Source organism: Arachis stenosperma, chromosome 7 (assembly GCF_014773155.1).
Source record: "Arachis stenosperma cultivar V10309 chromosome 7, arast.V10309.gnm1.PFL2, whole genome shotgun sequence".
Taxonomy (NCBI): Eukaryota; Viridiplantae; Streptophyta; class Magnoliopsida; order Fabales; family Fabaceae; genus Arachis; species Arachis stenosperma.
This window is the reverse complement of record NC_080383.1, coordinates 19,343,375-19,365,541: the sequence shown is the minus strand read 5'-3', so window position 1 is coordinate 19,365,541 and position 22,167 is coordinate 19,343,375. Positions and strand designations below refer to the sequence as shown.

General features: G+C 36.5%; 2 protein-coding genes across 5 annotated transcripts; one reads left to right on the top strand and one right to left on the bottom strand.

Annotated features, from left to right (window-relative positions):
• The first annotated feature begins 12,137 nt into the window (after positions 1-12,137).
• LOC130940155 (protein SET DOMAIN GROUP 40) lies at positions 12,138-15,252 on the top strand. The gene is made up of 6 exons (XM_057868205.1): positions 12,138-12,532; positions 12,606-12,753; positions 13,208-13,339; positions 13,471-13,611; positions 14,010-14,303; positions 14,569-15,252. The coding sequence occupies exons 1-6, from the start codon at positions 12,387-12,389 to the stop codon at positions 15,190-15,192; spliced, it is 1,485 nt and encodes a 494-aa protein (XP_057724188.1). The 5' UTR covers positions 12,138-12,386; the 3' UTR covers positions 15,193-15,252.
• A 494-nt stretch (positions 15,253-15,746) lies between these two features.
• LOC130941844 (pentatricopeptide repeat-containing protein At4g18520, chloroplastic-like) lies at positions 15,747-20,425 on the bottom strand. 4 transcript variants are annotated; one of them, XM_057870463.1, is made up of 5 exons: positions 19,779-20,425; positions 18,957-19,268; positions 18,548-18,882; positions 18,015-18,183; positions 15,747-17,779 (listed from the first exon to the last, which is right to left on the bottom strand). In XM_057870463.1, the coding sequence occupies exons 2-5, from the start codon at positions 19,150-19,152 to the stop codon at positions 16,026-16,028; spliced, it is 2,454 nt and encodes an 817-aa protein (XP_057726446.1). In that variant the 5' UTR covers positions 19,153-19,268; positions 19,779-20,425; the 3' UTR covers positions 15,747-16,025. The 4 variants fall into 4 exon arrangements, with proteins under 4 accessions (XP_057726446.1, XP_057726443.1, XP_057726444.1 ...); XM_057870460.1 differs by having other exon boundaries at positions 15,751-17,818; XM_057870461.1 differs by having other exon boundaries at positions 15,752-17,818; positions 18,969-19,268.
• Between the last annotated feature and the right edge of the window lie 1,742 nt (positions 20,426-22,167).

Here is a 22,167-nt window from a genome sequence, read left to right as displayed (position 1 = left end):
TTGAGATAATTACGTATGTCTAATGTGATATTAACAATGCTCATGCCTTTGAATTTGATTTTTTTATTGGTGATTGTCATTTTTTGTGCCGCTCAAATATTCTATTTTTTTATGTGATATTAACGATGCGTATGTCTAATGTGATATTAACGTATGTTTAATGTGTTTAGATTTTTTTATGTTGATAATAATGGAAAAAAACTATTTTTGGTGTTTAATATTATTTAATTCTTGTTAATAAAAATGATATTTTTATATTTTTTGTTGAGTATTTAATTTGTGACATTTTTTTTTCAAAGTCAGATAATTTCACATGAAAGGAAAGAAATATATAGGTGTCCATATATAGGAGAAATAAAAAAAAATGGAGAACTCCCAATGCTCTACTATAAAGATAACATCATATAACATTCTAATAAGAGAGATAAAAAAGTAAAGTGCTCATTAATTAGAAAGTGAAAATTTGTTGAAGCTCTTTCTACAACTTCAAAACCAACGTCATTATCTCTTCTCCACTAATTGATACATTATCAAAAATGAACCTGTTCCTAGCCTTCCATAAGGACCAGCTCAAAATCACCATCGTCATTCTCTGAGATGAGCTTTTGGGTTGGGTACATGATGCGTGAGCATCTTTTCTATCTTTTCCTAGTGAATTTGCATCTAATTTATTGAGTTTAATAAAGAATTAATTATCCTTTAGCCAATATGGATGCTACTTTGAGTCTTGTGCAATTTTTGTTTATTTTAGGTAGCATTCGACTGAATTTAATGGAGTTTTTGCAGCACAAGAATCAAAGGAGATGGCAGCGAGGAGCGATGCGTACGTGTGACTGACGCGTACGCATGATTTGAAGATTTGCACAGCGACGTGTGCGCGTGACCGACGCGTCCGCGTGACTCGTGAAAAAGACCATCGGACGCGTACGCGTGACTGACGCGTACGCGTGACATGCGCCACGTGCAGAAAACGCAGAAAAATGTTGGGGACGATTTCTGGGCTGTTTTGACCCAGTTTTCAGCCCAAAAAACACATATTAGAAGCTGCAGAATGGACAAAATATGTGGTCCCCACCCATCAACTGAAGACCTGCTGATTATTCTGATTTAAATTCAAATCTTATCTTTAAAAAAAGATATTATTTTTTTAGATAATTAGATTTTAAAATAATTAGGATTAGTTATAAAAAGGGATTCCATTAGTTAACTTTGAAGGCCATCAGATTAGAACTCTGTATATTTTATCAGAATCCTTATTTTCTTCTCTGAACCATGAGCAACTAATCCTCCATTGTTAAGGTTAGGAGCTCTGTCTATTTGTATGGATTGATTTTATTGCTTTTTCTATTTTAATTCATGTATGGATTTATAATTTAAAAATTATTTTCGCTCTTCATCTTATGAATTTGGGTGGAACGGAAGTATGACCCTCTTTCTATTTGAGTTCATGTAAAACTTGGAAAAGCTCTTTACTTGAACAACAGCTTGAAAACATATTCTCCTAAATTTTAATTATCTGGATTTAACGGGATACGTGACATATAATCCTTTTATTTTTGGGTAATTAGAGTTTTTGTGGCATATAAACTGAAATTTGATCATGCAGCTTCTAATTGGAATTAATTGACCAAGAAATTGGCAGTTAATGAATTTTAGAGGAGACTAAAAATGTCTAAGGAATTAGGGTCTAGTCACATATAGTTTGCCATAAATTAAATCCTACATGATTAAAATAGTTAGTAAGAAAAGTTAATCTGGAAGAATAGATAACTCTAAAACCTTAACTATTTTCTCTTTATTTTCTTCTCAATTTATTTACTTGCATTCCTTCAATATTCTTTATATTGTTTAATGTCTTTTATATTGCCCAAACATTACTTTCTGTTTTCCTGACTAAGTCTATCTCTCAATTATTGTTGCTTGATCCATCAATCCTCGTGGGATCGATCCTCACTCACCTGAGGTATTACTTGGTACGACCCGGTGCACTTGCCGGTTAGTTTGTGGTTAGAAATACCGTACCAAATTTTTGGCGCTGTTGCCGGGGATTGACTGTGATTAACAACTATCATTTGTTTGATTAGTTAGATTAGGCGTTATAGTTTTAATTTAATTTAAAAAAAATTCGAAAAAAATAATTATGTTCTGTCTTCTTTGCTTTCCTATTTTCCACATAGTACGTTTAATTTTGTTTGGTGTTTTGTGCTAAGAAAAAATAATGGAGACAGATCACATGGGTTACTACTCACACCCGAGTAGTGATTCATATTATGGTGGATGGAGGAACTATCCAAATTTTGGTTGGCAAAGTCAAAACCAAAGAAATTTCAATGCTCCATGTTCCAACTATCAAGAGCCACCACCTCTATATTCATTCCAAGAACCACCATCTCCATATTCATAGCAAGAACCATCATCTTTCTATCCATATTAAGAACCGCCATCTTTCTACCCATACCAAGAGCCACCATCTCCTTATTCATCTCAAATACCATCAGATCTTGAGCTTCTCATGAAAGAATTCCTACATGATATAAAGACAAATGTCAAAAATGTAGAGAAATATGTGCAGACAATGATCAAGAATAAGAAAGAGGAACAAGCAAATTCCTTCCCAAGAGATACAATGCAAGATCCTATGGAAGAAAGTGAAGAAACCAATCAAAGGAGTTTATACTCCAGTGAATTAGAGAACTTTCCACCCTCACATATGGAAGAAGAGGAAGATGCACAACCTCCCATGCCCTTGGTAAGCAATGAAGAAGAAATTGAATTAGAAGAAAGCTACCAAGAGGAAGAGGTTGAAATGGAGGAAGCTTGCAAAGAGGTAGAAGAATTCAAAGAAGAACACAAGGGAGTGGAGCTTACAAGACCTCTTCCAAAACCATCACCATCCAATACAACATTCAAGTGGGTAAAATTTCTATCCTTAACCTTTATTTTCCCACTTGAATATGGGCTACTAGAGACGGATGGTCAACTTAGAGCTCTTTGTGGCATTAAGAGTAAAAGAAAGATGGTTAGTGGTAAGAGTTGTCAAGCAAGGTTCAATATGGTTGCATGCTCCAAATTAAAGTGCAAAGATTGGTGTAGGGCTCAATTGAATGGATCTAGAAGGTTATTTGGATGCCTCTATGAGAATTCAGATTGCTTGCCACCCGGTGGGAACAATGGTGATCCACAAGAAGACGGGTGTAAAAGCAAGGTTTAGGACCCCGTAATTCATTCCCACAATCAACACTCTTGGGGCCTTGTCAGTTGCTTCAACTTGCTCGAAGGCGTTATGCGCCTAGTTTGGAATCCGGGTGGCCATTGGAATTACAAATATTGGTGGAGATTCCTGGATCAGTATAAGCACAAGCCACCATGACAAGGAGCTCACCACATGTCCAACTTAAGGACTTTAACTAAAAGTGCTTGGTGGGAGACAACCCACCGTGGTATGATCGCTCCTTTTCATCCTTAGTTATTTTCCGTAGTAGTAGTTTTCTTACTTATTTGATTTTTATTGAGTTCTTATTAATTTTCTGATCATGCAGCTATTTTAGAACAGAAACCGAAAAAAAAACAAAAAAAACAAAAAAGCACCCGACGCGCAAGTGTCGCTAACGCGTACGCGTCAGATGGGTGTGCATGAAAAATAAAAATGAACAGAGAGTTGCGCGAGAGTGGCGCAGGAATGATGCCTTTCACACAAACAAGCCCATGCGTACGCGTACCCCATGTGTGCACGTCATTCGTGATTTTGGCACTTCACGCGTACGCGTCAGTGACCTAAAAAATTGACGTAAATAGGTGTTTGGGTAGAGAGTTGTGCTGGCTTGGGGTTGGAAGTGTGCTAGAAGCACAAAACTTGTCCACGCGTACGCGTCCCTAACGTGTGCGCGTCATCTGCACAAATGGCCATCCACGCGTGCGCGTGCATGACGCGCATGCGTCGTATGAAAATATTGGTTCCCAAGCCACGCGAACAGCGAGTTGTGCGTGCGCGCGACTGCCTTCGCACGAATCGCACAAAACCCAGGGCACGCGGACGCGTGCCTAACGCTGATGCGTCATTAAGAAAAATTGCGACCCACGCGTACGCGTACGCGTCTCCTACGCCGCACAATTACACTAGTTTTCCGCCCAGCTTTAATTTTCTTTCTTTCTCTCCTAATCCTAATTCTCTCTTTTCTTTTATTCTTTCATTCTTCTTTCATCTTACTATTGGTTTTTGTTTTCAATTCTTCTTTGCTTGAGGACAAGCAAACCTTTAAGTTTGGTGTTGACGCTTCGCTTAAGCGTTTTCAGTTTATTCCTATGGCACCAAAAAGGAGGCGAATCATCTTCACTGAGGAGCACAACCTGAAGAATAAAGTGATCGCTAGGATAACTAAGGTGGTTGAGTTCCTTTCATTTTTTATTCCTCCCCTCTTTTTCTATGTTATGTTCCTGTTTTCTACTATTTTGCTTTGTTTATTGTATGATCCTTTATTAGTTAGAATCCTAGGACTAGTTTAGTTTTCTCTTAATTGCGTTAATCCTGAAAAGATGTCTCATGTATTACTCACTGAGCTTGAATTCAAATAAAAAATACAGAAGTGGTGTATTGCATGAGAAATTGAGTTAATTTTAAGAGTAGTCTTATTTACTTAAATGTGGTAGTATTAATTGTAATTCTGAATGCATGACATGAACAGTGCATATTTAAATTTGAATCAAAGAATGTTGATCTACAAGAACAGGAATTTAGAGAATTATTATGATTTCCCTGAAATTAATGAAAGTTTAATCCTTGAAGCAAAAGAAACAGCAAAAGAAAAATAAAAGCAAGGTCCAAGGCTCTGAACATCAATGACTAGGGAGGTCAGACATGATTAAAAGCTCAAAGAGTTGTTTCACTAGTCACGTGCTTGTGGTGTTCTTGTGTCAAGTAATCCTTGAGACAAAACATTTAGAGCCGAGATCAATTGCAGAGTACGCCAAAGGCTTTGAGCACCACTGTCTGGGGATAATAAAAAATAAATAAATAAAAATAAAAATATTTAGAACTTAAAGAGAGTTCCCCAGTTAAGTGCTTGTGGTGTTTCTGTGTCAAGTAAAGCTTTAGACAAAATATTTAAAGTCACGGTTAGGCTCAAGGTGCAAAGCACCAAAGAAAAATTGTTGTGTTCAAGGATTAAATTGAGTTACAAAAGATCAGAGAATTCATAATATTATCCGGATTCTAATTCCAAATGACAGTGACATCCTTCTGATTCAAAGGAAAGTGAGATGCTAAAACTATTCAGGATTGCAGTTGTAAACGCCACTATAAGAAAAGACATGGGCTTAATCGAACTCTCATTCTCATACAAATTCACATCCTAAGCCTATATTAATTTTGGTTGCTTGATGACAAGCAACAATTCAAGTTTAGTGTTGTGATGCATGAGCATCTTTCCTATCTTTTCCTAGTGAATTTGCATCTAATTTATTCAGTTTAATAAAGAATTAATTATCCTTTAGCCAATATGGATGCTACTTTGAGTCTTGTGCAATTTTGTTTATTTTAGGTAGCATTCAGCTGGATTTGATGGAGTTTCTGCAGCACAAGAATCAAAGGAGATGGCAGCGAGGAGCGACGCGTACGCGTGACTGACGCGTGCGCGTGATTTGGAGCTTTTCATGGCGATGCGTGCACGTGACTGACGCGTACGCGTGATTTGAAGAATTGCACAGCGACGCGTGCGCGTGACTGACGCGTGCGTGTGCCTTGCGAAGAAGACCAGCGACGCGTACGTGTGACTGACGCGTACGCGTACATGCGCCACGTGCAGAAAAACGCTGGGGGAAATTTCTGGGCTGTTTTGACCCAGTTTTTAGCTTAGAAAACACATATTAGAAGCTGCAGAATGGACAAAACATGTGGTCTCCACCCATCAACTGAAGACCTGCTGATTATTCTGATTTAAATTCAAATCTTATCTTTAGAAAAAGATATTATTATTTTTTTTAGATAATTAGATTTTAAAATAATTAGGATTAGTTATAAAAAGGGATTCCATTAGTTAACTTTGAAGGCCATCAGATTGGAACTCTGTATATTTTATCAGAATCCTTTTTTTTTCTCTGAACCATGAGCAACTAATCCTCCATTGTTAAGGTTAGGAGCTCTGTCTATTTGTATGGATTGATTTTATTGTTTTTTCTATTTTAATTCATGTATGGATTTATAATTTAAAAATTGTTTTCGCTCTTCATCTTATGAATTTGGGTAGAACGAAAGTATGACCCTCTTTCTATTTGAGTTCTTGTAAAACTTGGAAAATCTCTTTACTTGAACAATAGCTTGAAAACATATTCTCCTAAATTTTAATTATCTGAATTTAACGGGATACATGACAGATAATTCTTTTATTTTTGGGTAATTAGAGTTTTTGTGACATATAAATTGGAATTTGATCATGCAGCTTCTAATTGGAATTAATTAACCAAAGAATTGACAGTTAATGAATTTTAGAGGAGACTAGAAAGGTCTAAGGAATTAGGGTCTAGTCACATATAGTTTGCCATAAATTAATTCCTACATGATTAAAATAGTTAGTAAACAAAGTTAATCTGGAAGAATAGATAACTCTGAAACCTTAACTATTTTCTCCATATTTTCTTCCCAATTTATTTACTTGCCTTCCTTCAATATTCTTTATATTGGTTAATGTCTTTTATATTGCCCAAACATTACTTTCTGTTTGCGTGACTAAGTCTATCACTCAATTATTGTTTCTTGATCCATCAATTCTCATGGGATCGATCCTCACTCACCTGAGGTATTACTTGGTACGACCCAGTGCACTTGTCGGTTAGTTTGTGGTTAGAAATACCGCACCAGTACGCAAGGCTCCCATTCTCAAGTTCCACTCAACATAGAAATCAAATTCTTCGGTGCTCCTTCTAGTAGCTTGTAAGCCCATTTTTTACCAAATTTACTTTGATTTTACACAATGGAAGATGCAATGATTGATTGCTTCTGAAAATTGTAGGCATCTTCGGCTGATAGGTTGAATCGATGGGATGCGATGATGAAGCTTTTGTAGCACTAGAAGCTTTTCATGGAAGCCCCTCCAGAGAAAAATTTTAATCTTTCCTAGAACTTTCAGCTTCCACAGTTCTCGTCACAAATTTCGATGTCTCATAATCTTTGGGCAAAACTCAATGGGAGGATGCGAGAACCTATAAGCCACACAGTACCCAGTACTCACTTCATACAAACCACTTTTATTAAGGGCCTAATAAATTTTATCTTCTCCACCCCCCATTGTTGTTGGTAGCACACGCTGGCTAGTGCCCTTAGAAAAAATACTTCTAATTAGAGTTTGATTCTACTGACCATTAGAAAGTATTAAGTCTTTGACCATCAATAATTATTGATTTTGTAGATTAGAAGTTTCAGATGAAGAAACAACATAAGGATGTGGAGGAGCAACCCAAAGATCACTAAATATTCCGATACTGGACCCATCACCAACTCGCCAAACCAACCCATTTTCAATAACCTTATGCCCTTCTAATATGCTACGCCACCCCTACAAAGGTATTGTTCCGATCTTTGCATTCATTATAGAACTGTATCAAAAATATTTACCTTTGGTCTAGATAGAAGTGATTATGGCTGAGAGACAACTTTTCAACATTGTTTTGCTAATAGCGCCAAATTCTGAGCCTCTAGGTTTTTAAAACTTAGTCTACCTTCCAATTTCGGTCTTGACATAGTATCTCAACTAACCCATGCCATTTTTCGCTCTGTGCCTTTTTGACCCCACCAAAATTAGGAGAGTATGTTGTGAATCTCCCTAATTAAAGTGTCAGAAAAACAGAAATATGATAATGAATAAATTGGGATAGCCTCCCCAATAACTTTGATTAGAACAAACTTGCTTGCAGATGAGAGAAGTTTTCTTTTTACCCTTGAACTTGCTTCCTCACCTTGTCCTTGATTTCTCCGAAGGTGGCCTTTTTTTATTTTTGGACTGTAGATGAAGACCCAAATATTTATCTTGTGCACTAATATAAACAATTTCTAATTTCCAAGCCAATAGTAATAGAGCAACAGGAGGAGTATTATTACTAAAGAATAGAGTTGATTTATGCAAATTAAATTCTTGGCCACTGAATTTCTTGTATGACTGAAGAAGATTGAGGATATTTTCACAACTATTTTCTGAGGCTTGGCAAAAAAGGATTGAGTCATCCGCAAACAATAAATGATTAACAGTAGGACATTTTCGGTTGATCTGAATACCTTCAATGAGACCGTTTTGCTCTGCCTTGTTTAGCAAAAAGGATAATCTTTTTGCACAGAAAAGAAAATGGTATGGAGATAGAGGATCTCCTTGACAGATACCTCTATTTAGTTTAAAAAACTAAAAAGTTGACCTTCAACAACGACAGAGTAAGAAACTGTAGTCACCACCTCCTGTATGCAAATAATCTACCTAGATTCAAATCCCAGCTTCTCCAAAATGAACCAAAGAAAATGTCACTCAACACAATTATAAGCTTTGCTCATATCCAATTTAACAGCCATTTCACTCGATAGGCCCCTCTTCTTTGTCTTTAGATAGTGCATACATTCATGAGTGAGTAGGACATTGTCTGAAATCAATCTACCCTTAATGAAGGTACTTTGATTAGGGTTGATCAGCAAAATCATAAATTTCTGTAGCCGATGGACTAGTACTTTAGAAATAATCTTATATACAACTGAGAAAAGGCTGATGGGTCTAACCTGTGTCATATCCTTTGCATCAGGAATCTTAGGAATGAGACAAATTTGTGTATGGTTGAAGCTCTTTAGTAGTCTACCACTGACAAAGAAACTGCGGACAGCCTTAAAAACATCCTCCCCCACTAAACTCCAGTAGAATTGAAGAATTTAGCCGTAAATCCATCATCAGCAGGGGCACTCTGGGGTTGAACACTAAAGACCACACATTTTACCTCATCAAAACTGACCGATCTAGTTAATTTTCTGTTCATGTTTACTGAAACTTTGGTTTCAAAATCTTCGAATGCATGTGCCGGATTAGCTTGGTTAATCGATGTGAAGATATCCTTGAAGTATGTTTCAGTTACTTGTGCAATTTTCTCACGAGTGGTAGCATACGTACCATCATTCTTTTTCAGTTTCCAAATTTTATTTCTCTGGATTCTGGATTGGAATGATTGGTGAAAGAAACTTGTATTTCTATACCCTTCTTTTAACCACTTTACATGAGATTTCTTCCTCCAATAGCTTTCCTCCCTAAAGTAAGCATCCTCAAGTTTATTTTCCAAGGCTTCAACTTGTTCTCCCCCTGTAATACCCGAATTTCTTCTAAACCACACCATCTCTTCTGAAATTTAAACCTCTGATTAGATTTTTCTATGACCGAATTTGTATCAATGAGGATAGGCACATGATCTGAACCATTTTCTGCGAGGTAAGACAGCGAGACTGATGGAAAATAATCCATCCACTCATCGTTTGCAAGTGCATGGTCAAGCCGCTCCATGATTTGGTCCGGCCCTCGTCGTCTATTAGACCAGGTGAACTTTCTCCCAATCATACCCAAGTCCTTTAGTCCACCAACATCAATAAAATTCACAAATTTAGAAATAGATGAAGCTGATTTTAACCCCCTTCATTCCTTCTTATCGAGACTCACCATAGCATTAAAATCACCCATAATTACAACTTTTCCAAAGAAACGTTGTATAAAAGAGAAAAGTTTTGTATATTGGATAGACCGAATCTCATCAAAGCTATTTAAATGTACCCCAATCAGCCCTTAAGAACAGTTCAAAGCATGATCAGTTACCTTAACAGCTACGAAAAACTCTTTTTCAGCAAGAATCTCAACCGTTGTGCCATCCTTCCATGCTAAAGCCAATCCATCAGCTGTACCCGTCGGATGACAAGATCTCAATTTACTTTCTACCAGACGAGATTAATTTTTTGTTTCACATAGAAATACAATCTCGGAGGAGTGGGATTGACACATCCCTTTAAGATTATGAACTATTAGGGTCTTTCCAAATCGTAACAATTCCATGAAAGAACTCTCATGGCGAATTAAAGGAAAAGAATAAAGAAGAAAATAAAGAAAGAATTGAAGAAAAGAATTGGCAAAATGAAACATTGACCTAGACGACACAAAAATTATGTTTTAAAAAAAAATCCTAGCAGAGCAAGTTGAAAGAGTATATACTCCTCACATGAAAAAATCTAAACGGTGCTTAGTATCACAAAAAAAAAAAAACCATGAATATTTAATTTGTGACGTTAACAATAATAATTAAAGCTTGATATATTTAATTTTGAATATTGGATTGTTATTGTCCATGCTAATAATGATAATTTGTTTATTTTTATATTTTAATTTTTCATATTAGTAATGAATTAAATTATATTCAGGAATTAAAATATTATTATCTGGCATGCTTTATTTTTTTGTATAAAATATGTTATCGTAAATAAAATTATATTATGCTAACGAATTATAACTCAAATGGCATAATATTTCTATATTCATTTAGAAGTTGCAGGTTCGAATCTCATTCATAATTTAAAAAAAAATAATAATAAAGTTATATTATATTCAGGAATTAAAAGAAAAAAAATTTTGTTAGTATTTTGTAATTTGATAATTTTGATCTTTTATTGAAAAGCACACTAAATACAAAGTAATTAATGAATCATTCAAAGTTTAAATGAATAGTAAATTTATGAAAAAATAAAATTAAAGAAATTTATATTAGATTAAAAATAAGGATTATTTATGTTAATAAGTTGATTGAAAATTAAAATTACATATTAAATAAAAATTAGTTTCATACATGTCCTAAACAAATTTATATAAATCGAATAAGACAAATTCGATTTTTAGGTATTTACATATAAATCGAATCAGGTTGGTTCGATTTACTATGCACAAGATATACATAGTAAATCGAATACATATATAATAAATAAATATGAATTAAAATAAAAAATTATTATAATTAATTTTTTGTTTTAATTCATACATTAAAATTTTTTAATGTATTTATTAAAATAAAATTTATATTTAGGGCTTATAATAATAATTTACATGTTTATATGAATAGACATTGTTAATAATTTAGTATTTAGTTGTATAAATATGAAAAATGAAAATAGTAAAATATAAAGATTATTATTTATATTACAAATTTAAAAATATATATTTGGAATCAAATTTTTTACGGGAAGAGTGATAATACATAGGGGTGTCCGCGGATCGGATCGGATCGTATATGGTCGAAAATTGGATTCGATCCGCACAATTTTTATTGGATCGGATCGGATATGATATATGCACTTTTTAGTGCCAGATCCGATCCGATCCGCAAATGTGCGGATCGGATCGGATCGGATATCGGATATATCCGCATAATTAAACGTTCTCTTTTTAATCATATTTCTATGTAAAAAAATTCAATAAAAATATTTCTTTTATACTTTTAAATTTATTTATTCATAAAATATTTTTAATCAAACTCTTTCTAAATAACAAAAATAAAATAATACAATATATGAATAATAATTACTAACTAAAACGTAAACAAGTAAATATAATACTAAACATATATATTTATGTATTTTTAATTATTATTGTGCAGATCTGCAAATCTGCGGATCGGATACGCGGATGTAGAGCAGATATCCGCGATTCGATCCGATTAATTTGCGGATCGGATCGTATCCGCAATTTTCGGATCGGATGCGAATATTTACCGCAAATTTATGAATACGATCCGATTTATGGACACCCCTAATAATACATAATAGATTTCATTTCATTTTTTTTTGGCCCACTTCATAAAAATATAAAAAGAAGCTGAAACACTTTCAGAGATGAGTTTTGTTTCACACCAAGTTTTAGCACTCACCACATCTTCTATTATTATTATTATTATTATTATTATTATTATTATTATTATTATTACCCTTAAAAGATCTTATGCCAAAATTTCTTGGATCAAGCATACCCATTTTCAGTCCAAGCCAACTAAAAAAAAAATAAGAGTCCAACTCCAATAAAAATGACCAACCCAATTGTTAGTATAATTAAGAACAAATTAATAGCGTAAACACACCGCATCAGTGGTTCCTGCCACTTCTAATTCGCTTCAGTTCATGTCTCTGCGTCGGATAGAGGGAAGCAACACGCGTCCCTCTCTCGGCACAACCAACTCATTTCAGCACCTACTGAAAAAAAAAAAAAAAAAACTTCAAACACAGTAGCACAACCCTTTTCCCAAGCCCCCACTTCAAAATCTCTGAAGAAAAAACACAGCTGAGTGGGCGAGTTTAGGTTTTTGAGTTGTAGGGTTGTGAAGGAAGCAGGTTTGAGATTTTTGTGATGGAGGAAGAGGATGAAGATGGAAGCATTGAAAGCTTACTAAGATGGGCATCACATCTTGGAATCTCGGATGCATCAACAACCACCCACCACTCTCTCTCTCTGGGTTCTTCTCTCTTTGTCTCTCACTTTCCTCACTCTGGAGGGTACCACCTAATCTTCCCCCTTTTTCATTCTTCCTTTCATTCACAGCCTCGTCACATTCATTTAATACTGCAGTAGAGGTTTGGGTGCTGTAAGAGACCTTAGGATGGGAGAACTCATTCTCAGAGTTCCAAAATCTGCTTTGATGACAACTGACAGTGTTATGCAAGATACAAACCTCTCTCAAGCTCTTAATAGCCACCCTTCTCTTTCTTCGACCCAGGTTTTCTTTCATAACACTATTTCTACTCTATTTTGAATGTCTCAAGTGAGCTACGTTGGAATCTTGTTGTGCCCTCTAACTGTTCGTGAAAATGCGCTCAAGCCATTTGTTTTAAGTTCTTCTCAATAGACAATAGTTATTGCATCAAAGCAGGGAAATGGTTATTGTCGCTCCTAGTTTGATAATGCCACCCTTTTTTTTATAAATTCATGCGAATATACAATGTAAAAAAATCATATGATCGACTGACATTATAAAAACTAGGATTGACAATATCATTTCCCCCGAAGCAAATGTTTTTCGGTTTTACTTGAACCAGGGTCTGATTCCATGGAATATAATAGTATGGTGTGACTTCATCATTGTTGTATTATTACCTGTGCCGTTGCTTATAATTGAGTTTTTTATGCAAATGAATCATTTGGCCTTACTTCTCAGCTTGTGCACAATGCAGATACTGAATGTTTGCCTGTTGTATGAAGTTGGAAAAGGAAAGGCTTCGAGGTGGTATCCTTACCTCGTGCATTTACCAAAGAGTTATGACATCCTAGCCATGTTTGGTGAATTCGAGAAAACTGCTCTCCAAGTTCAGTTTCTATTAGAAGTTTTAGTTTGTCTTGTTAGGTTAGACATAGCATCTGACCTGATATTACTTATCAGCATTTCATTTGCACTTCTCTTTTTGAAGCCATCTTTTATGTATCTTGTGGTTTTTAGGTGGATGAGGCTATATGGGTAACTGAAAAAGCCGTGCTAAAAGCCAAATCAGAGTGGAAGCAAGCTCATGCTTTGATGGAAGATCTCAAATTTAAGCCCCAGCTTCTAACATTTAAGGCTTGGGTGTGGGCTTCTGCAACGGTTAGAAATTTAGCTTGTTATAAAGACTCAAGCATGCTAATTTATTTATTTACAAATATTCAATTTGGTTTTCGTATGACACATGGAATTCATTGGTTCTTATTTTGGTTATTAAGTGATAATATACTGAATAAACTTTTCCTGTGCTGAGCCTTCTCTTACATCCATGAAATCTTGACATTCTTCTTGTGGTTAATTGTCTAAATTAAAATGATCTCAATCATTGGAAAAATAAACCTGTTTTATGGATTATTGATAAGTTACTGCTGGTTGATGCATCAAATGCATTTTTCCATTACAGGGCATATTTATATTTACTATTTAGTATTTCAGTTGTTAGAGTAAATGGCAGAATTCTGCCTTTATGATTTTATCTCATCTGATCTTTCAAAATCTAGATATCTTCCCGGACATTGCATATACCGTGGGATTCAGCTGGATGTTTATGCCCTGTGGGTGACTTGTTTAATTATGATGCACCTGGAAAGGAGCCATCTGACATTGGGGATCTAGAGGATTTGCTATCTAGCTCTTCGATCCATGATGGTTCCTTATCAAATGAAGACAATACTACAGTCGCTGATGCAGAGCAGCTTGATTCCCAGTCTCAGAGATTAACAGATGGGGGGTTTGAAGATGATGCAAATGCATATTGCTTTTATGCTAGGGCAAATTACAATAAAGGAGATCAGGTATTACACACACAAACTATATATATATATATATATATATATATATATATAGTTTGACTGGCTAACTTTAGTAATTGAGTCATTCTTCTTATGCCTTTTCCAAATTTTCTTCTTATGTCTTAGAGAACAAAGCATTTCTTGTTGCTTATGTTATGTTACGTTACTGGATGTCACTATGATCTTTTGCATGTGCTTGAATGGCCTGAATTAATTAACTAGTTACTCGTCCCATTCGAATAATGTAATTTATTATTATTCTCACCAGGTTCTGCTATGTTATGGAACTTACACAAATTTGGAGCTTCTTGAACACTATGGTTTTATCCTACAAGAAAATCCAAATGATAAAGTTTTTATTCCTTTGGAACCTGCTGTGTATTCTTCCACTTCTTGGTCCAGGGAATCATTGTACATCCATTACAATGGGAAGCCTTCCTTTGCGCTACTAGCTGCATTGCGGCTGTGGGCGACCCCTCAAATCAAGAGGAGGTCTGTTGCACATTTTGTTTATTCCGGCTCTAAAATCTCTGCAGACAATGAAATTTTCATCATGAAATGGCTATCGAAGACTTGCCATGGTGTCTTAAAGAATTTGCCAACATCTATTGAAGATGACACCTTGCTCCTGAATGCAATGGATAATAGTCAAGACTTTTGTACTTTTTTGGAGGTTGCAAAACTCATGTCTTTCCGGGATGAAGTTGATACCTTCTTAGAAGTTCATAATATGAAGGATAAATGTAGTGATAGCAATATAGTTTTATCTAGAAAAACAAGGTGGTCTATGAATAAGTGGAAGTTGACTATTCAATGGAGAATCAATTATAAGAAAGTCCTCCTTGATTGTATCTCTTATTGTAGTCAAATATTAGATTCTCTCATGGAATAATAGTGCTATTATTCACTGACTTCTTAATTATTTCAAGAATTTCTGAGATTTTATTATCAACAGTCTCCTCTTCAAATTTCTGTTCTAATCTTGACATTCTTCTAGCCAGTTATCTTATATTGTTAATGTTGAAAGTGTTGAGTATAACAAGGTAGATTTTAGCATGACTATGTTACGGTAATTATATCAGTGTTAACTTAATATATACTAGGAGAGAAGAATTTGCGCAATTCTGACTTCTGAGATTCTTCTCAAGATATGCCTTCTCGTCTCGGGGAACACCTCTGCACCTGAGACTTAGAAAAAAAAAAATCCCTTTCAATTATATATTATTGCCTATTGATAATATATTTCATAATCGCCATATTTATTTATTCTAATTTCGAGTTGGATCTCCTTTAACCTAGACATAACAAAGCAATACACAGTTTATCTCCAAATATGTTTTAACATAACACACATTGCAAATTTGCAATGTTCACAATAGAAAGTTGAATCCATAGAATAGTTTCGTTTGGTAAAATCAGGCATCCAATTTCTACTCGGGGCGTCTATCCAAACTTAAGAGAAGTTTGTTCTTGTTAGAGAGAGAACAGAACACCCAACAAGTAATTCAGAATCATCATGTTAATGATTTGGATAAATTAACATTAATACCCCAAAAGTAGCATTTGGCATTAAGAGTGCTGAGTGGATGCAAATATAAGTATACAACAAATGTATGCTACATTAACATCTAGTAGCAGATCGATTGTGAAAATTAAAAACCTTTCTGCATACTCTACTTCTACTGAATATACACTATAATATACTCTACTTCTACTGAATATACACTATCTTGCAGAAGATTCAGAGGAAAGCCAGTAACGCGATGAGGACTCAATATCCCAATCGATGTCTTCACACCCACCTCCACTTGCAGTATAAACTGTTGCAAGGATATAATCATCCACCTCAAAGCCTTCTGCTTGCATTCTATACATGAGCTTCAATGCCTCTTGGCAATGCCCATTTCTTGCATAACCTAAGATCATGGCTTTCCAAGAAACTAAATTCCTCTCTGGCATGTTATCGAAGACTTGCAAGGCATCGGCAACATACCCACATTTTGCATACATGTAGATCAAAGCACTGTTTACAAATACATTAGACAAGGCAGGGGTCTTGCTTGCATAGGAATGAATCAATCTCCCTTGCATTGGCGCTTCTAAATTTGCGCATGCTTTCAGCAGCGACGAGTAAGTGTAGGCGTTTGGAACCACACCTTCCTCCATCATTTCCTGCAAGAACTGTAAGGCCTCAGATTCAAGCCCAAGCTTGGCACAACCAGAGATAATGGCAGTCCATAAGACAACATCCCTAGAAGGCATGTGCTGGAGCACCTTGAAAGCATGAGAGTATTCTTTGCATTTGCAGTAGAACCATACCAATGAGGTTCCTAGGTAAACGTTATCGTGGATAACGCTCTTGATTATCTGTGCATGCACTTCTTTTCCGGACAGCAAAGACTTCACTGAGCCACAAGCCATTGTGACACTTGCAATTGTCTTCTTATTAACATGAACCTTTTTCCTCTTCATCAATCGAAACAAACTTAGAGCCTCTTCGCCATACCCCTTTCGAGCATATCCTGATATAATGGATGTCCAAGTAGCTGTGTTTCTAACTCTCATTCTGTCAAAAACTTCTTTAGAATTCACAACTTCACCACACTTTGCATACATATCAATGAGGGAAGTTCCAACAAAAACATCACTCTTACATAATTTCTTTACTATGGCACCATGCAGCTGTGTCCCAAATTTCAATTCTTTATTCTCTCCACAAGCCTTTAGTGCAGCGCACACAGTGTATTCATTAGGAAAGAACCCATCACCAAGCATTTGCGAGAACATCAACAAGGATTCATGCCCAAGCCTTTGTTGGGAACATGCAGTAATCATGGTTGTCCAACATACCACATCTCGCTCAGCCATTCGATCAAATGTTCGAAATGCACTCGACATTTCCTCACATCTTGCATAAAAATGAACAACTGCACTGTCAACAATTAAATTCCTCCAGTTACTTTTCAAGATATGAGCATGAATTTGTTTTCCCAGCTCTAAATCCAATCTTTTACCACACAGATTCATGACGCACACCAGCATATTGCTGTTTGCTTGAACCCCATGTTTAATGGATTCACGAAACAAATTTAAAGCTTCATCATCCAGGTTATAATTCAAATACCCATCAATAATAGCAGTCCACGTAACTACGTCCCTTCTTGACATTTTATCAAACACTCGACGAGCCCGAGTTAAATTACCCAATCTCAAATAACTACAAATCAAATTATTATCAACATATGTTGCTGACTCTCTAAAACATTTCAATATGATTGCATGTATCCTTCCAACCTCTTCCATGTCATAACAAGACCGCAGCCAACGAGCTACTAACTCTGGACCAAAGCATTGACATCTCACATCCAAAATTTCTCTGTTCTGGCTGGAAGCATCACCACGAGATGTGATCATATTTTGAAGGTTGCCCTGTGCATCATCTATTGCTTCAATGCTTTGAGTTGCAGCATCATATTCTTCTACAGCAACCAAGCATGTGTTCCAAAGCCTTACGAAATCTTGTTACATAAACATAAGTGGCATACAAATACCAGATTACGTATAGAATCAACTTTGACATAACAGCAATCCAATGCAATTGAAAATCATTAAAAATTTGTGAACTGAATTGATTCTAAAGACTTGAAAAGCACTATCTTTCAAGGGACACTATTAAGAAATAAGAATTGAGGATCCAAAGAAAAGAAGTCTTACTATTTTGCACTTCTGGATTGTCATTGTAAGATTCAACTAATGTATGAAGATGCACAAAGAATTCTCTAGTTAAGTCTTCACGAAAAGTGGAGACAATTTCACTAATTTCTGACGGCTCGTCTTTCATAATTTGAATAAGGTCATTATGTCTCTGGACATCATCATCTATCTACAAAAGAGGAGAGCATATGACAAATTTCAGCATTATAGCACCCATCATCAACAAAAGAAGAATGTCATAATATTCTCACAGTAACATAAAAAGTTTTCTACATTACAACATCTTGCCCTTGTGTCTTTCATTTGTGACACCAATATTGTTACGAAACCTTTCTTCCCAAGAGATTAAACTGATAGGAGTAGACACTTATATCTTTTAACACCTCTCACGCAAGATTCTTTCTTTTGGAATTCAGCAAGAATTGAATTCTAGATGCCATAGAAGCTCATGCCATGTCATGAAACCATTTCTCACAACCACAACAATGAGAATAACAAGTGAGAATCATAAAGTAGAATAACAAATGAGAGACCTGTTTAAGATTGTTTGCAAGCCAAAGAAGCCTGTCCTTGGTCCATGGATCATCTTCGTTGCGCGCTCTATCCTGACAGCGCGTAAAGAAGAAGTGCCTAATGCTGTTCCATTTCTTGTTCAGAACCAGCAACCTCCTCCAATTAGCCAAAGCATGTTTGTGTTCATGTTGGTGTTCATTCTCCTCCACCATGAAATCGTCAATTAATTCATCACAATCTCGAATCAGTTGGCAGTTATGGAAGCAGTCGTTGCTGCCAGTGTCATCCCAATCGTCATCAGAATCATCACAAGAACAAGCAGCAGAAGCAGGGGTATAAGTACAACCTGGCACTGCTTTAATCAAAATAAGGCATCAATTACTTGCAAGAAACAGCAAAAGAAAGAGTGAAGAGTAAGGAGCTAGTTACTATTACTGTTACCATTGGCCTTGGTAGTGATAAAAGGTAAGCGCAAAGATGGAGAGAATAACAAGGAGGAGACAGGAGAAGGAAAGTGTGGTAAGGGTTTAAGAGGGAAAGAAGCTTGAGAGGTAGAAGAAGACGGAGGAGGAGGTGGTTGAAGAAGAAGTAGAAGAGTTGGAGAGTGTTGGAGTGCTTTAGCCATTTGGAGGGTAAGGAAGGGATAAGGAACTGAAGTGACTATGAGTATGAGCTGAGCATTACATGTCCACCAGTTCCACCTTCAGTTTCACCAATGTTATCACTTATACTATGATCAAACTGCAAAAATATCACAGAAAAATAACAACATTAAATATCAGCACAACAGTGAATCAAAACCAAAAATAGAATAGCAATAAATTACTGAATCAATAACAAGTTAAAAGCAAAAAATAGCAGCAGCCATCAGACCAATAATGCAAGAAAACTTGTTCACCGTACCCTTTGCACCATATTAGAAGGTTCCAAAAACATATTTATTATTCCATCCGTGACAATTTTCATAACAACAGCAGCTATTTATTATCAACCTCATCACACCACCAATTCACCAAAACCAGACTAACACAAATACCACCAAAATCACATTTGGAGTCTCCACTTTTCAAATTATAAGATTAATAAATTCAAATTAAAATCAATTAGCAGCAGCAATAATAAGAATAAACAATTAATAGTAGCAGCGGCAATAACAATTAACAGATTTAAAAAAATAAAATCAATAGAAGAACAGAGAAAATCAAGAAGCAAAAAATAGCAAGAAGCTGAATCAGAAATAGAAGAACCAACCTGTTCTTGATGAGTTGTTGATGCAGACAGAGTGGCAGAGTGCAGGGAGGACGACCGAAAGAGAGGCGGTACGAGGATGACGGCGTGCTGCTGGAGAGCTGCTGCGGCCTGCGTGCTGCGGCCTGCGTGCTGCGGCCTGCGTGGAGCCGCCGAGGATGACGGCGTGTTACTGGGAGAGGACGAGGCGTGCTGCGTGGAGCCGTGCTGGGGGGACGACGGAGAGAGAGACAGGCACTACAAGGAAGGGAGAGGAAGAGGAAAGGGCTGCGGGACGCGAGTCAGGGTTGGTGCTGTTCCATGGCGGAGGCGCGGAGCAGAGGGAGGACGATAGGGGACTGTAACTGTGGGAGAGGGAGAAGAGGGAGACCAAGCACGGCGATGCAGAGACTAGAGGGGGGGATGCAGCAGTGACGCGAGCTCCGCTGGATGAGGACGCGACGGCGACGGCGACGACGAGAGACGCACAGCGGCACAGGAGCAAGGAGACGCGACGTCACAGTCAACGGAGATGCACAGGAGACGGGACAAGACGCAGAGGAGACGGCGACGTGGAAGCAACCGTGCGGTGGCGGTGGCGGTGGGGGCAGATTTGTGAGTGTGAGAGGGAGGCTCTGCCTCTGAGTGAGCTTCAGAGTTGAGAGAGAGTGAGAGGGTTTAAAGGCAAACAACGAGGTGGCATATTAGGATATTATATCAGCTTGTATTAGACTATTAGCCCAAGTTGAGATCATGTTTCGCTATATCTAGATTTGGATATTTAAAAATTAAAAGGGATTCTTCTCCACCATGCGAGATGCAACAAGCAAAATATTAAAAATCCAATCTAATCCATTTCGTTGATTGCCAAAAGCTAGAGAGAAATTTTAAAAACAAAGGAAAAGTATAGAACTAAGTGTCTAAATAGACACTTAAGAATTGAACAACTCTGTTGAATTTGAATAAAAGAAGATAATATTATATGAAATTGTTGTATTAAAGTTGTATTTTATATTATACAAAAGTCATGCTATTTATAAAGATACTTTTAACTAATCTCATAAATATCTATCTACTAACTACTAGTTATTACTGACTTAACTCTCAACTACTAACAACTCTAATAATATTTTAATATGTCCCCGCAAGTTGGTGGACATGTCAATAGTCTCCAACCTGGATAAGTTTCGATGAGATGGTTGGCGAAGAGGCGTATCGCGCGATAACGCAGAGGAAGAGGTGTGTGACGCGAGATAAAGAGAAGATAAAAAAAAAGAGTGGTGCGGCGTGGGCCGCAAGCAGTGTGCAGTGACGCAGAAGAGACGATGCATGCGATGTTGTGACGTAGAGGAAGAAGACGCGTGCGGTGCAATGACGCAGAAGAAACGATGCGTGCGATGCGGTGACGCAGAGGAAGAAGACGCGTTTGGTGGCGGATGCCAGTGATTTTTGACCTGTTGAACTCAAAAAAAATGTGGAGGAGACGTCGAGGACGCCGGGACGACCGGTTATTTTGAACAAATAGATAAATAGAGGAAGAAACAAAGCTACTTCTCTCGTTCTGTGTTTGAAAGTGAGACAACCAGGGAAGAAAAAAAGAGAGAAGAAAAGAGACGTCGGGGACGCCGCGACTACCGGCAGTGTTTTGAACAGATAGATAAAGAGAAGAAGAAACAAGGCTACTTCTCTCATTCTGTGTTTGAGAGTGAGACACCCAAGGAAAAAAGAGAAAAAAAAAGAGACGTCGGGGACGCCGCAACTACCGTCAGTGGATTGAACAGATAGATAGATAGATAAAGAGAGGAAGAAAATGTAGAGGTGGTTTTTATTTTTACCAAAGGAAAAGGAGAAAGGAAAAAAGAAGAAGAGAAGAGAAAAGAAGAAAAAGTGATGATGACAACAAACTTTGAGAGACGCGTGAAAGCGTAGGTCTCAATAACCATAATTTTGGATAATAGAAAGAGAAAGGAAATGATATAACTAAGACAACACTAGCTATTGAAAACATAAGATCATCAGTTTAGAGGAGAAGGAACGGTGACAAAGATTGGATTTTCACTATAATGAATATAGAAAGGGCTAGTGGGATTTTGTGCTACGTTAGAAGATGATTCTGCCATTAGAGAGGAAGAAGACAATGGAGACTGATTATTTAGGTTTAAAGAAAAAATATGATGATTTTTCACCGAAAAACTAATGGCTTATCCTCTTTAAGGAGGATACCATGACTCTGATACCATGTTGAATTTCTGGGAGAAGAGTGGAATAAAAGAAGATAATATTATATGAAGTTGTTGTATTGAAGTTGTGTTTTACATGATACAAAAGTCATGCTATTTATAAAGATACTTTCAACTAACTTCATAAATATCCATATATAAACTACTAGTTATTACTGACTTAACTCCCAACT

What these genes read in the sequence shown, in the direction of transcription:
- LOC130940155 (XM_057868205.1), top strand. Translation starts at nt 12,387, where the DNA reads ATGGAGGAAGAGGATGAAGATGGAAGCATTGAAAGCTTACTAAGATGG. An exon ending in CACTTTCCTCACTCTGGAGG is followed by an intron (nt 12,533 to 12,605) that starts GTACCACCTAAT and finishes TTAATACTGCAG; the next exon opens with TAGAGGTTTGGGTGCTGTAA. An exon ending in ATTACAATAAAGGAGATCAG is followed by an intron (nt 14,304 to 14,568) that starts GTATTACACACA and finishes TATTCTCACCAG; the next exon opens with GTTCTGCTATGTTATGGAAC.
- LOC130941844 (XM_057870460.1), bottom strand. Translation starts at nt 19,152, where the DNA reads ATGGCTAAAGCACTCCAACACTCTCCAACTCTTCTACTTCTTCTTCAA. An exon ending in GGCCAATGGTAACAGTAATA is followed by an intron (nt 18,883 to 18,956) that starts GTAACTAGCTCC and finishes TTTTGATTAAAG; the next exon opens with CAGTGCCAGGTTGTACTTAT. An exon ending in CAATCCAGAAGTGCAAAATA is followed by an intron (nt 17,819 to 18,014) that starts GTAAGACTTCTT and finishes TTATGTAACAAG; the next exon opens with ATTTCGTAAGGCTTTGGAAC.